We start from the raw sequence: 12,798 nt of genomic DNA on the forward strand, positions 1-12,798 counted from the left end.
GAGATGTTCAGCTGGCAGGGCTTTGTTTATAAATTTTTATCAACACAACTAATATACTACTTTATCCTAAAGCAAAAAATAAATAAATAAATAGAAATTTTTTTTCTACCTTTGTTGTCTGGTTTCTGCTTTCCACATCTTCTCATTCAATTCCTTCCATCCACTGTGTGTCTTCTCTCTGCGTCTTCCATTTGCTGTTACTGTGCCTCTCCCTTCACCCCCCCCCCCATTGGTCTAGCACCCATCTTCTTCCCTCCGCTCCCCCATAGTCTGGCATCTGTCTTCTTCCCACTCTGTCTTCCACATTTCCCTTCAGGGTCTGTTCCTCTCCACCCTCCTTCAATGTCTGTCCTATTCCTTTCCACCACCACCCTTCCCTCCCTCCTTTACCATCTGTTCCTTTCTACCACCCTTCAGCTCCTCTCGCGTGGCCTATCTACCTTCCTCCCTCTTATTTTCATGCACGTTACAATGTAATTTGTGCAAGCCACTGGAGCCTGCGAGCTCGGTCCCTGTCCCATCCTCACAAACCATCTCGCTTCTGTGCTCCTATTTTCCCCATTTCTAATATCTCCCCTATGTATCTGCCATTGCCCCCCCCCTGTGTCCATATACCATCCCCATGGCATGTCCCCTTTATGTCTCTGTCCCTATGCCCCATGCACATAATTTCCCCTCTTTCTGTTATCTTCCTGTGTCCAGATTTCCCCTATCTTCCTCTTCTATACCAATGTGTCTCTTCTTTTCAACCCCATCTAGCTTTTTTCCCTCTTTCTTCCCCCCCCCTTGCTTCTAGCATCTGGCTCACCTACCTGTCCTTCCCTTTCTTTCCTGCTGTGGGTTTTTCTTTCCGTCTTCATCCCCTTGGCCCAGAATCTTTTTCCCTTAAACTCCCTCCTTCCAGTTTGAGCCGGGAACACAAGTAATCGCACGGTCCCCGCAGCCCCCACCCACCTGCCCAATCGATCCTAGTGTTTAGCCAGCTCTCTCCCTTCTCCTCACCTTAGTTTGCAGGCTTTCTTTTTTGGCGACCTGCACGCTTTCCCAAAGAGCCGCGCATGCGCGGCTGCTCAGTGTTCAATCTTCTGCTCTGCTGCAACTTCCTGTTTCCGGTTGCGTCAGAGCAGAAGATCGAAACTGAGCAGCAGCGGGTGCGCGGCTCTTTGATAGCGTGCGGGTCGCCAAAAAAGAAAACCTACAAACTAAGGTGAGGAGAAGGGAGAGAGCTGGCTAATCACTAGGATCGATTGGGCAGGCGGGTGTGGGCTGCGGGGACCGCGCGATCTTTAATGCCTCACTGCGGGGACAAGACCATTCATCACTCCACGGGGCGGTGAATGGCCTTGTCCCCATCCCTGCAGCGACTGCTAGTTTTCATTCCCCGTTTCGGCGGGTTACCCGCGGCTAAACACGGTGGCCGCGGGTAAACCGCCACCGTGTCATTCTCTAATATGAATCATTATGTGTTCTTGTATATTCCTGGAAGACATCTGTGATCTCATTCTGATATTCAGCTTCAAACCTCTGTTGCAAAAGCTTTTTACTTATGCAATACAAGGGAAAAGATTGTCTTAGAACAAGGTTTTGTAATTTGGAATTCTGTACCATTCTAGAGGTATGACAGCAGATGACTTACAGAGATTTTAGAAAGGCATTGAAAACATGGCTGTTTAGTCAATTGTTTAATGATCCAAGGTTGCAATTAAATTATATTAGGATGGAGCTCAATGGGTGGGACAGTAGTATAGAGAGAAAAGGTAGGCAGAGTCGATGTAAGTTAGAAAGTGCTTATTGTATATTCTACTTTTTATCACTGTGCATGGACAGCTGAATTAATTTTTGCTCTCTGCTCTGAGATATTGAGGTTTAGGCGGAATATAAATATTCAGATGCAATGGCATGTAATTTGAAGGTGAACATATACATTGTCGAGAGTCTAGGTGGAACACGGGTAAGGTGCATAATTATGATAGTAGATTTATAGAATGCTATAATTTATGCAAGATTTTAGTAATCTTAAGTGCAAGCATTTACATCAGCTCTATGGTTGGTGTAAATCGTTGCATAGTTGTTGGAACGGGGGGAGGGGGAGGGCCATGGTGTCCCCCAAAATTGGTACCCGCCCACCCACCTCCTGGCCTCATACCTAAAATATTCAGGCAGTTACCATGCAGCATCGACAAGCAGGCCTGTCCTGGAACCCTTCATTCTACTTCCTTGATGCTGCACAGTGACTGCCCAAAGATTTAAAACTACAGCGCTGGGAGGAGGTGGGTGGGTGAGTCGTGAGTTCATGAGAGATAAAATAGCATTCCGCTGGAGCCAAGGTGAAGCTCCTGCCCCCCTCCCCAAACAGAACAGCGTTCTGCTGCCCATGAATGGTTGCACATGTACTATATTTATGCTCCTATAGTAGCATTCTATAAAGGAAAGTAGGTGCCTTCTATCCTTTATAGCAGTGTTTTTCAACCTTTTTTGGGCAAAGGCACACTTGTTTCATGAAAAAAATCATGAGGCACACCACCATTAGAAAATGTTAAAAAATTTAACTCTGTGCCTATATTGACTATATATAAAGTAATTCTCTTGAATAGGAATCAAATAAACACAAAGAAAGTATTTTATAATTACTTTATTATGAAATATTAAGTAAACAGAATAGTGAAAAATTATAAAATACTTTATTCAGTGCGAAACCTGGGCCTGTTTGGCTGAACACAAAGCTGATATTCTGGCTGGAATCGAAGAAAGACACACACGTAGCTCTTCGTCAACAGCTCTCAGTCTCTCTCTGTATTTGGTTTTTATAGCATACAAAAATAGACAAATATACCCTCCATCCTTTTTATTAAACCACAATAGCAGTTTTTAGCGCAGGGAGCTGCGCTGAATGCCCAGCGCTGCTCTTGACGCTCATAGGCTCCCTGCGCTAAAAACCACTATTGCGGTTTAGTAAAAGGTGACCATATTGTAAAATATAGACAGCAGATATAAATTCAGAACTGTGCATAGTAAGTGAAGGGAAGTTTTCATCTCTGGGAATTTACCCAGTTAACTATTAAGTTATTTGGGCAAATTCCTTTGAAAACTGTGGTAATACTGCCTCCACTTTGCTAAATTTAAAATAAAATAATTTTTCCTACCTTGTCTGGTGATTTCTGGTTGCACTTTCTTCTTCTGACTGTGCATCCAATCTTTCTTCCCTTCTATCAGCCTCTTCCCTTCTATGCTTTCTCTCCTCCACACCTCATTCCCTCCCCCAACTTTTTCTTCCTCTCTCCCTGACCTTTCTTTCTTTTTTTCTGTTTCTCTTCTTTCCTTCTGTTTCCCTGCCTGCCCCTTTTCTTTCTTTCTCCCTGCCGTTCCCCAAGCCACTGCCACTGCCGCTGCCATCGGGGAACAGGACCCACCAATGGATAACAGGCCCCAAAGCCGACGCCGACGCATGCTCTCCCTGACGTCAATTCTGCAATCGGAGAGGAAGTTCCGCCCAGCCAGGCAGCGATTGGCTGGCCCGAACTTCCTCTCCGACTGCAGAATTGACGTCGGGGAGAAGAAGACTTATCGGCTCGATAGATTAGATCGCCAAGACAAAGTGAGTCCTGGGTGATCGACTCACTTTGCCTTGGCGAGCTACTGGCGCCCCTGCCTCGGGCCCCCTGTCAGCTCCGGGCCCCTGAATGCAGGACTGGTAGTACTGCCCTGATGGCGGCCCTGCGGCACACCAGGCAACATCTATAGAATAGACTCCAAATAGGCCCCTTTATAGAATTATCCTCCAAATGCTACCCTGCAATACAATGCAGCTCCTCTGTCTGTGGAATCTCCAGACATTTTTTTGTCAATTGGCCAATTATGCCTTGATTTTGACCAGGCTCCAACTTTCTACTATTCAGTTGCCTCCAAATTCATGAAAGATCATCATATCAGACCTCTGCTTCACCTCATAAGGCATCAATTTGATGGAACTTGAATTTTATGCTCTTGTCTCTCATGAAGTAATCTTTTATACCAGTGAAATTCTCATTCCTAAAATGTTTTACCTGGAAAGTACTGTTCCTAATGCGTTCATTTTGGCCAGAAAAGACCAGTGAACTTCAAGCTTTCATCATATGAGCCATACACTTATTCCATCATAATAGGATGTGTCCATAAGACTATGAGTTCCTTACTGAATGTAGTCCTACCTTTCCATATTAGTGAACAGGGAATGTTACCTACTTCATAAGCCTCATAATCACACACACAAGAAAAGTCTCTGCATCTTGAATGGCATCTTGCTTACTGCTTGTAAAGGGCGGAGTCTATCAGGACATCTGTGCAGCTGTTTGTCTCCTTTAAATACAACAGACTTGATCATAATCCTGTGGCAATGTATACACTAGCTAATTGGCTAGTGTCCTGTTTTTATGTCTATTATGGTTGAGCTATTATTTCCTGTTCAGCAGGGTCAAAACACACCAGGTAAGAATCACTGCTGCAACTGTCTTCAAAAGCTTTATCCATAGAGAACATTTGTAAAGCTTACTACATACTTTTATTTCACAATGCTGCTTGAACTGTCCTCAAGTAGGGACAGAGGTGGTTGATGTAGCATTACTAAGCACTGTCTATATGAACTATTCAGCCCTCGTATACACAAGTGAGCAGGTTTGCTCCTCAGTGATGGGATAATTCTCAGACATGGGGCAACCCTAAGGTTTTGAGTCATTCATTCATTTGTTTGATTCAGTTCTGCTTTGTTGATGAAGAAAGCAAAGTTGCTTACCTGCAAAATGTATTATCTGTAGACTGTAGAGCACACAAACCCAACTACCTGAGATTTAAATTGAGGTGAATCTTGCATGTAGAAAGAGCCATACATGCTCAGAACTTTTCTCTAATTCTGAGGTGTTCCGTCCAAGCACCCCCAGATGTAATTTCCTCTAGTGTGAATGATTAATCCTTATCGCTATACAGGATACATGTTACAGGCAAGAAACCTTTTACTTTCTTTGAACCTGTTGAGTAGATTAAATGGAGAACAGATATTAGTCCATCTAACCCGATATCCTGTTTCCACAGTGGCCAATCTAGATCATAAGTATCTGGCAGAAACCCAAATAGTAGCAACATTTCCATGCTACGGATCCCAGGGCAATTTGTGACTTCCCGTACCTCTCTGTCTCAATAGCAGACATGGATTTTTCCTCCAGGAACTTGTCCAAATCTTTTTTTTTTTTTTAACCCAGCTATGTTAACTGCTATTACCACATTCTCTGACAACCAGTTCCTGAACTTAACTGTTTTTTGAGTGAAAAAATATTTCCTCCTATTGGTTTTAAAAGTATTTCCATATAACCTCACTAATTTTTGTAGTACGGTATTTTATATTTTAATGTCTTGCTTTGTCATTTTCTGATTATTTTTATTGTTGATTGTACATTGTTTTTAAGTTGTGTTGAGTGATAAATGTAAATAAATAAATAGCTATTGTTTGCGCACCTACTAATGAAAAGTAGTGGTAAACTCGGTTATTTTAGTCACCATGGTTCACTGGGTTTCTGTAGCATTACATAGGCATAAAACTAATTTTAATAATATGCTTCGTTTTCATCAGAATTCAGATAAAAGAATCTTCTATTGAGTCATCCTTGACTGAAATAAAACAAATTGAAGAAAAAAACAAAAGATACAAAGAAAGAGTAAGTAAAAGATAATAAACAATACGTTCTTTGTGCACAATGAGAACATAAGAACAAGTGGACTGTTTTAGCCCACTTGCATGTGCATTTGTATGAATTCTTCTATACTACAAATTACCAATTGTGGTGTACAGGGAAACAAAGTAAGTTATATTAACATAGAAATAATAACATTTATGCAATTAAATGTAAACAAGGATTGGAAAGAATTCTATGGTTATGAGTTTTGCCACTTGTCTGACTCGCATAACTATTGCAAAACTTTCTGGAGGCCTGGGAGCCCTCTCCTGTCCACTGAAAAAGTCTTTCTCATTCCCTTCCCCCTCCCCCCAGTCCATGCCATTCAGACTCCCCCAGTCAGTGGCATAGTATGGAGGGGGCAGACCACTCCAGGTGCTTTCATGATGGGAGCGCTGGCACCTCTCCCCCCCCCCCCCCTCACCCTTACCTCTTTGGATCTTTGCTAGCGCAGGCAGCATCTCCAGCCTCACTTCTCCCTCTACAGTTACGTCCTACCTTCGCTGCCCCCAGTCCCCAGTTTAGCTCCCTGAAGGATCAGTGGGGGTGATGGGGGTAGGAGTGAAGCCTACTTACTCCTGCCTATTGCAGCTGCCTGAAGAAAATGGTTGCCGTGACCCTCCTGTTGCATCTTGAGAGGGTTTTGCAGCAACCATTATTTTCAGCCAGCCACAAGTGGGCCCCCACTGGACCACTAGGGAGCTAAGATAGGCCAGGGGGACCTATCTAGACTGGAAGCAGGTTGTGTGTGTGTGTGTGGGGGGGAGTTCTGAATGGCACGAGTAGGTGCTTGGGCAAGGGAAGGAGGAGGCTTCAGAAAGTTTTGCAGTAGTTCAGCCGATATTCAGTGCCAGAACCTGCCTAGCTAACTGACCTATTTAGGATGGTGTTTCAGCTGTACTAACTCGGCCAGGTTAGTTTTGCAGGTGTCAGCGTTAAATACTGACAGCACCCACATAGCTGCCGGCGTATCTCCAATGTCGACCCCTGTACTACCCCTGGATAGAAGGTAATATTTAATTGTTGGTGGTTAAAAGACAGAAAAAAGAGAGTAGGATTAAATGGTCAGTACTCTGAATAGAAAAAAGGTAGATAGTAAGGGTTCCCCAAGGGTCTGTGATGGGACCACTGCTTTTTAACATACTGTAGTTATAAATGATCTAGAAATGGGAATAACTAGTGAGATAATTAAATTGCAAGAGGGCCTTGCAAGACTGGGAGACTGGGCATCAAGATGGCAGATGACGTTTAATGTGAGCAAGTGCAAAGTGATGCATGTAGGAATGAGGAACCTGAACTATAGCTGTAATGCAAGGTTTCACAGTAGGTATCGCCACCTAGGAAAAGGATATAGATGTCATTGTTGATGATATGTAAATGAAACCATCTGCTCAGTGTGCAGTGGCGGTGAAGAAAGCAAATAGAATGTTAGGAATCATCAGGAAAGGCATATGCTAATTTGTGAGTACCTAGCTAGTGTTTATATCTTTCCATTCATCCTCCTGAATCTCCTTACTCAAGTCTTTCTTCCAGGCTCTCCTATAACTAGCCTTCCATTTCTCTGAGTCATTCTTCTCCCCCCACAATTAGTTTTCCCATTTATTTAAAATATTTTTTTGTGTGATTTTTTTTTTTTTTTAATTCATTATTCATTTTTAAATCAAACAACAAATGCACAAAAAAAATATCATAAATTCTTTAGCACTCTCCAGACCAGTAGAGGTTAATCTTTACGAATGGGTATATATCCAATCATGACCAGCAGGTGGAGACCGAAAACAAAACTTTGGGACAGTATATACTATCCTCCCTTCTCTATTTCCCTCAGTCTTCTTTCAGTCTCCAGCAGGTGTTGATGTGATCTGTACCCATCTCCCTTGGTAGGGCTGTTGGAATTTGTTTAGGGGGTTTATTGTCCCTGTTTTTGGCCGGACGGAGCTTGGGCGGACCCTGTTTGGGGGTTCGTCCGACCTCGGGGGTGTCAAACCTGGCGGGTCTCGAGCGGGGTCCCTCCCCCCACTTCCTCCACCTCCCCACATTTTTTTAGAGGAGCCTCAGCAATAAGCCTTGCCCCCTAAATCAAGCAAGGCATATTGCTTCGAGAGCCTGTGGAGTCTGTTCTGTAAAAAAAAAAAAAATCCTGAGGTAGTGCTGGTCTGGAGGGTTGTTTCCCTTTAAGAAAACTGTATTTTACTGTATTTTTTCAACTAACCGGCACTTTTTTACAGCTAGGTCGCATATGGAGCAATGAGCACTTCTAAAGGGAAAAAGTGCTCATTGTGCTCCAGACGCGAGGCACTCGCGGCCGGCCTGTGCAAGCGGTGTTCAGGCCGGTGCGGTGGAGGAGCTCCGTCGGCAGCGGCTGCAGGCGCCCAGAGCTCCCCGCCGATGGTGCCTCGCGAGTCGGCAGGGAGCAGTGGTGAAGCCCGGTCTTCTCCATCCACCCACGGAGGGATTCCCCGAGCCGCCGACGGTCGGGTTTTTGAGGATTCCCTCTCAGCTGATTTTTTGACAGCTGATGCCGGCTTGCCTGCTTTAGCGGCTGAGACTGTTCAGGTTTCTCAGCCGCTACAGGCTATGGAGGGAGCTTTTTTGGCGGGAAAGTCGCCATCTTCTCTGTCTGGCCCCTCCATTTTGTCTTCCACCTCAGGTGACCTTCCCCCTGTTTTGACCATGCAGGGCAGGTTTTTGCTGGGTCCCCTGTTGTGGCAGGGAGTCCCTTGGGACCCTCGGGGGTTTTTTCTCCTGATTTCTTTTTTTCATTATGCAGAGCCTATTTTCAGGCGGCTGGGGGTCCCGGTTGCGCCCAGGGGGTTTCGGGGGGTGGGGTCTCCTCCGCGCTCCCTGCGGCTTTGCCTCTCTCGTCTGGTGTGGCGTCCCCTCCGCCGCCTCCCTTGTCCAAGCGTCCGCGGGTGTCGTGGGACGAGGATTTGTGGTTGGAGGAACGTGTCGGTCTGGAGGAGGACCTGGACCCTTCTGAGGAATTTCAGGACCCTCTGGAGGGGACGGAAGCTGGCGGCGGGTTGTCGGGTTTCCCGTTCTCCGGTGAAGAGGCGTCCTTGGTGCGCCTTTTTCAGAGAGATGAGCTGCCTGACCTTATTCAACAGGTTTCTTCGGTTTTGCGTTTTGAGGATGCGCCGCCGGAGACTCCGCGTGTGGGGGACCCTCTGTTACGGGGGATCCGTTCCGTTTCCCGCTCTTTTCCTATGCATCAGGATATTCGGGATATTATTCTAGAGCAGTGGAAAACGCCGGAGACGCCATTTCGGCTGGCGCGCAGCATGGCTCGCCTGTATCCCATTCCAGAAGGGGATCGGGCTACGTTAGCTTCGCCAGTCGTTGATGCGGTGGTCTCGGCAATTTCCAAGCGGCATACCGTGCCTGTTGATGGCGGTTCTGCCTTGCGGGACTCCGAGGAGTGCAAGTTGGAGAACATCCTTAAGCAAAATTTTCAGGTTTCTGCCTTTGGGGTCCAGGCGGCTATTTGTGGGGGCCTGGTCGCTCGCGCCGTGTTTCGGTGGGCGGAGCGTGTCTTGGATCGGGAGTCTGATGACTGGTCTCTGGTGGATCAGGAGGTAGCGAAGATTGAGATGGCTGCCTCATTCCTCTCAGATGCCCTATATGACTTGGTGCGGATCTTGGCTAAGTCTATGGCTTTTGGCGTGGCCGCAAGGCGTGTTTTGTGGCTGCGCGCTTGGGCGGCGGATGCTGCGTCCAAAGCTAAGCTTACTAAATTTCCCTTTCGGGGGTCGTTTTTATTTGGGGAGGAATTGGATAAGTTGATTCAGACTCTGTCGGACTCGAAAGTGCCCCGTCTGCCGGAGGACCGTGCCCGCCCTGCGTCTCGGGGTGGTGCGGCCCGGGGGCGTTTGCGGGAATTTCGCAAGTATCGCCCTGGGCGTGGGGCTGCTTCTTTCCAGTCTCCGGGGTTTTCCCGGGGTCGGTTCTTCCAGCGCATGCAGCCCTTTCGGGGGGGCCCGTCGGGGGGCAGGGAATCCCTCCGCCGGTTCCCCCGCTTCCCATCCTGCACAATGACGCCTTGCCGGCGCCCCCGTTGGTTCCGGTGGGGGCCCGGTTGCGCGACTTTTTCCCCAAATGGGCCGAGATCACGTCCGATCAGTGGGTCCTGGAGGTGGTGCGGGACGGTTATGCCCTGGAGTTCGCCCGCTCTCTGCCGGACTTTTTCCTCGCTTCTCCATGTCAGACTCCTGGGAAGACGCAGGCTTTTCGCCAGACCCTTCAGCGCTTGCTAGATCTCAGGGCAGTTGTTCCAGTGCCCCCTCCGGAGTGGGGCACGGGCAGGTACTCCATTTACTTTGTGGTGCTCAAGAAGGAGGGGACCTTTCGGCCCATCCTCGATTTGAAAGGGGTCAACAGGGCTCTCAAGATTCCCTCTTTCCGTATGGAAACTCTGCGGTCGGTCATTCTGGCGGTTCAGCCGGGGGAGTTTCTCACTTCTCTCTATCTGACGGAGGCCTACTTGCATGTTCCCATTCGGGCCTCTCATCAGCGTTTCCTGCGCTTTGCGATCTTGGGTCGGCACTATCAGTTCTGTGCGCTTCCCTTTGGGCTGGCCACGGCTCCCCGGACGTTCACCAAGGTGATGGTGGTCGTCGCGGCAGCCTTGCGGTCGGAGGGCATCCTGGTACACCCCTACCTGGACGACTGGTTGATTCGGGCAAAGTCGTTGCAGGAAAGCTCCCGGGTTACGGCTCGGGTGGTGGAGTTTCTCCGGTCGCTGGGCTGGGTGGTCAACCTTTCCAAGAGCCGGTTGGTCCCGGCTCAGCGTCTGGAGTACCTTGGGGTTCTGTTCGACACCTCCTTGGGGAGGGTCTTCCTCCCAGAGGCCCGGGTGAGCAAATTGCAATCTCAGATTCGCCTGCTTTTGGCGTCCCGGTGTCCTCGGGCGCGAGATTTCCTCCAGGTCTTGGGGTCGATGGCGGCGTCCCTGGACGTGGTGAGGTGGGCGCGGGCCCACATGCGTCCTCTCCAGTATGCTCTGCTCCGGAGGTGGTCTCCCCAGAGGCACGGGATGGATGTTCCAGTTCCCCTGCGAGGCTTGGCGCGCTGCAGTCTGCGTTGGTGGCTCCGGACCCCTCACCTAGTTCAGGGGGTGGGTCTGGATCTTCCGCAGTGGACGGTGCTCCTTACGGATGTGAGTCTCCTGGGTTGGGGGGGCTCAGTGTCTGGGTCACTCAGCTCAGGGTACCTGGTCCGCGGAGGAGGCCTCCTGGTCGATCAACGTGTTGGAGACCAGAGCGGTCCGGCTGGCGCTGTTGGCTTTCCACTCCCTTTTGTTGGGCAAGTCGGTCAGAGTCCTGTCGGACAATGCCACGGCGGTGGCTTATGTCAATCGTCAGGGGGGCACCAAGAGCACTCAGGTGGCGCAGGAGGCGGCTCGGCTCATGGTTTGGGCGGAGTCACATCTTCTGGACCTCTCGGCCTCTCACATTGCCGGGGTAGAAAATGTTCAGGCGGACTTCCTCAGTCGTCACTTCTTGGATCCAGGAGAGTGGTGTCTCGGCGCCGTGGCGTTTCAGTTGATAGTGCAGGCTTGGGGGCAGCCCCTGATGGATATGATGGCCACAAGTGGCAACGCCAAAGTGCCCCGCTTCTTCAGTCGTCGCAGGGACGGTCTGGCCGAGGGTCTGGATGCTCTGGTCCAACCGTGGCCAACGGAGGGGCTGTTGTATGTGTTCCCTCCTTGGCCATTAGTGGGCAGAGTACTGCTTCGCATTGTTCGACATCCGGGGCTGGTGGTTTTGGTGGCTCCGGATTGGCCTCGTCGTCCATGGTATGCGGATCTGGTAAGGCATCTGGTGGCGGATCCTCTTCCTCTGCCTCTCGTGTGCGATCTTCTGACGCAGGGTCCCATTCCCATGTTCGACCCGTCTCCCTTTTGTCTTACGGCTTGGCTCTTGAAAGGGGCCGCCTTAGTAAGAAGGGATATTCAGATAAGGTGATCTCTACACTTTTGGGGTCCCGGAGGCTTTCTACCTCTCGGGCTTATGTGCGGGTTTGGCGTCTTTTTGAGGAATGGTGCCGGGCGCGGGGAGTGGTCTCTTTTCGCGCTTCCCTGCCTAACATTTTAGAGTTCTTGCAGGATGGCCTGGATAGAGGCCTGGCTTGGTCTTCTCTCCGGGTTCAACTGGCGGCCCTGTCGGCTTTTCGGGGGCTGGTGACAGGTCAGCGTTTGTCGGCCATTCCTGATGTAATTCGCTTTCTTCGGGCGGCCAAATTGCTCAGGCCTCCCATTCGGCCCTCGATTCCCTCTTGGGATCTCAATCTGGTTCTCTCGGTTTTGGTGCGCCCGCCTTTCGAGCCGGTGGATGGCTGTTCTTTGAAGGACTTTACGCTGAAGTCGGTCTTTTTGGTGGCCATTATTTCCGCTAGGCGGGTTTCTGAGCTACAGGCTTTCTCTTGTAGGGCTCCCTTCTTGGAATTTTCGAGGGAGCGGGTTGTTTTGCGGCCTGTTCCTTCTTTTCTGCCTAAAGTAGTTTCTCCTTTTCATGTCAATCAATCGGTGGTCCTCCCGGTCTTGGGTAGTCGGGAGGGCTCTTCTGAGCAACGGCAGCTGCGCAAGTTGGATGTCGGTCGGGTCCTCCGCGCTTATGTGCAGCGGACCCGGGAATTTCGGAGCTCCGATCATCTCTTTGTTCTTCTGGCGGGTCCTCGTCGGGGGGCTGGCGCTTCTAAGGCTACTATTGCGCGCTGGATCAAGGAGACGATTGCTTCCGCTTATCTTCTGAGTCAGAAGCTGGTTCCGGAGTTTCTCAAGGCTCATTCTACTCGGGGTCAGGCGGCTTCTTGGGCTGAGTCGTCGCTCGTGCCTCCGGTGGATATTTGTAAGGCTGCGGTTTGGTCCTCCTTGCATTCATTTGTTAGACATTATCGGGTAGATGTTCAGGCGCGTCGGGACGCGGTGTTCGGTGAGCGTGTTCTGGTATCGGCCCTTCGGGGGTCCCGCCCGTGAGAGGGACTGCTTTGGTACGTCCCATTCGTAAAGATTAACCTCTACTGGTCTGGAGAGTGCTAAAGAAGGAGAAATTAGGTTCTTACCTGCTAATTTACTTTCTTTTAGCTTCTCCAGACCAGT

At 49.3% G+C, this 12,798-nt stretch overlaps 1 protein-coding gene across 3 annotated transcripts in view; it reads left to right on the plus strand.

The window, feature by feature from the left end:
* The window catches only part of CCDC83 (coiled-coil domain containing 83), a 104,384-nt gene that overhangs the window by 13,487 nt on the left and 78,099 nt on the right, over positions 1–12,798 (plus strand). For all 3 annotated transcript variants that reach the window (XM_033948932.1, XM_033948934.1, XM_033948933.1), the window contains exon 3: positions 5,600–5,684. In XM_033948932.1, coding sequence (XP_033804823.1) covers positions 5,600–5,684 — 85 coding nt within the window. The remainder of the gene's footprint in view (positions 1–5,599; positions 5,685–12,798) is intronic.

The sequence above is a fragment of the Geotrypetes seraphini genome, chromosome 6 (assembly GCF_902459505.1).
Source record: "Geotrypetes seraphini chromosome 6, aGeoSer1.1, whole genome shotgun sequence".
In the NCBI taxonomy this organism is placed as follows: domain Eukaryota; kingdom Metazoa; phylum Chordata; class Amphibia; order Gymnophiona; family Dermophiidae; genus Geotrypetes; species Geotrypetes seraphini.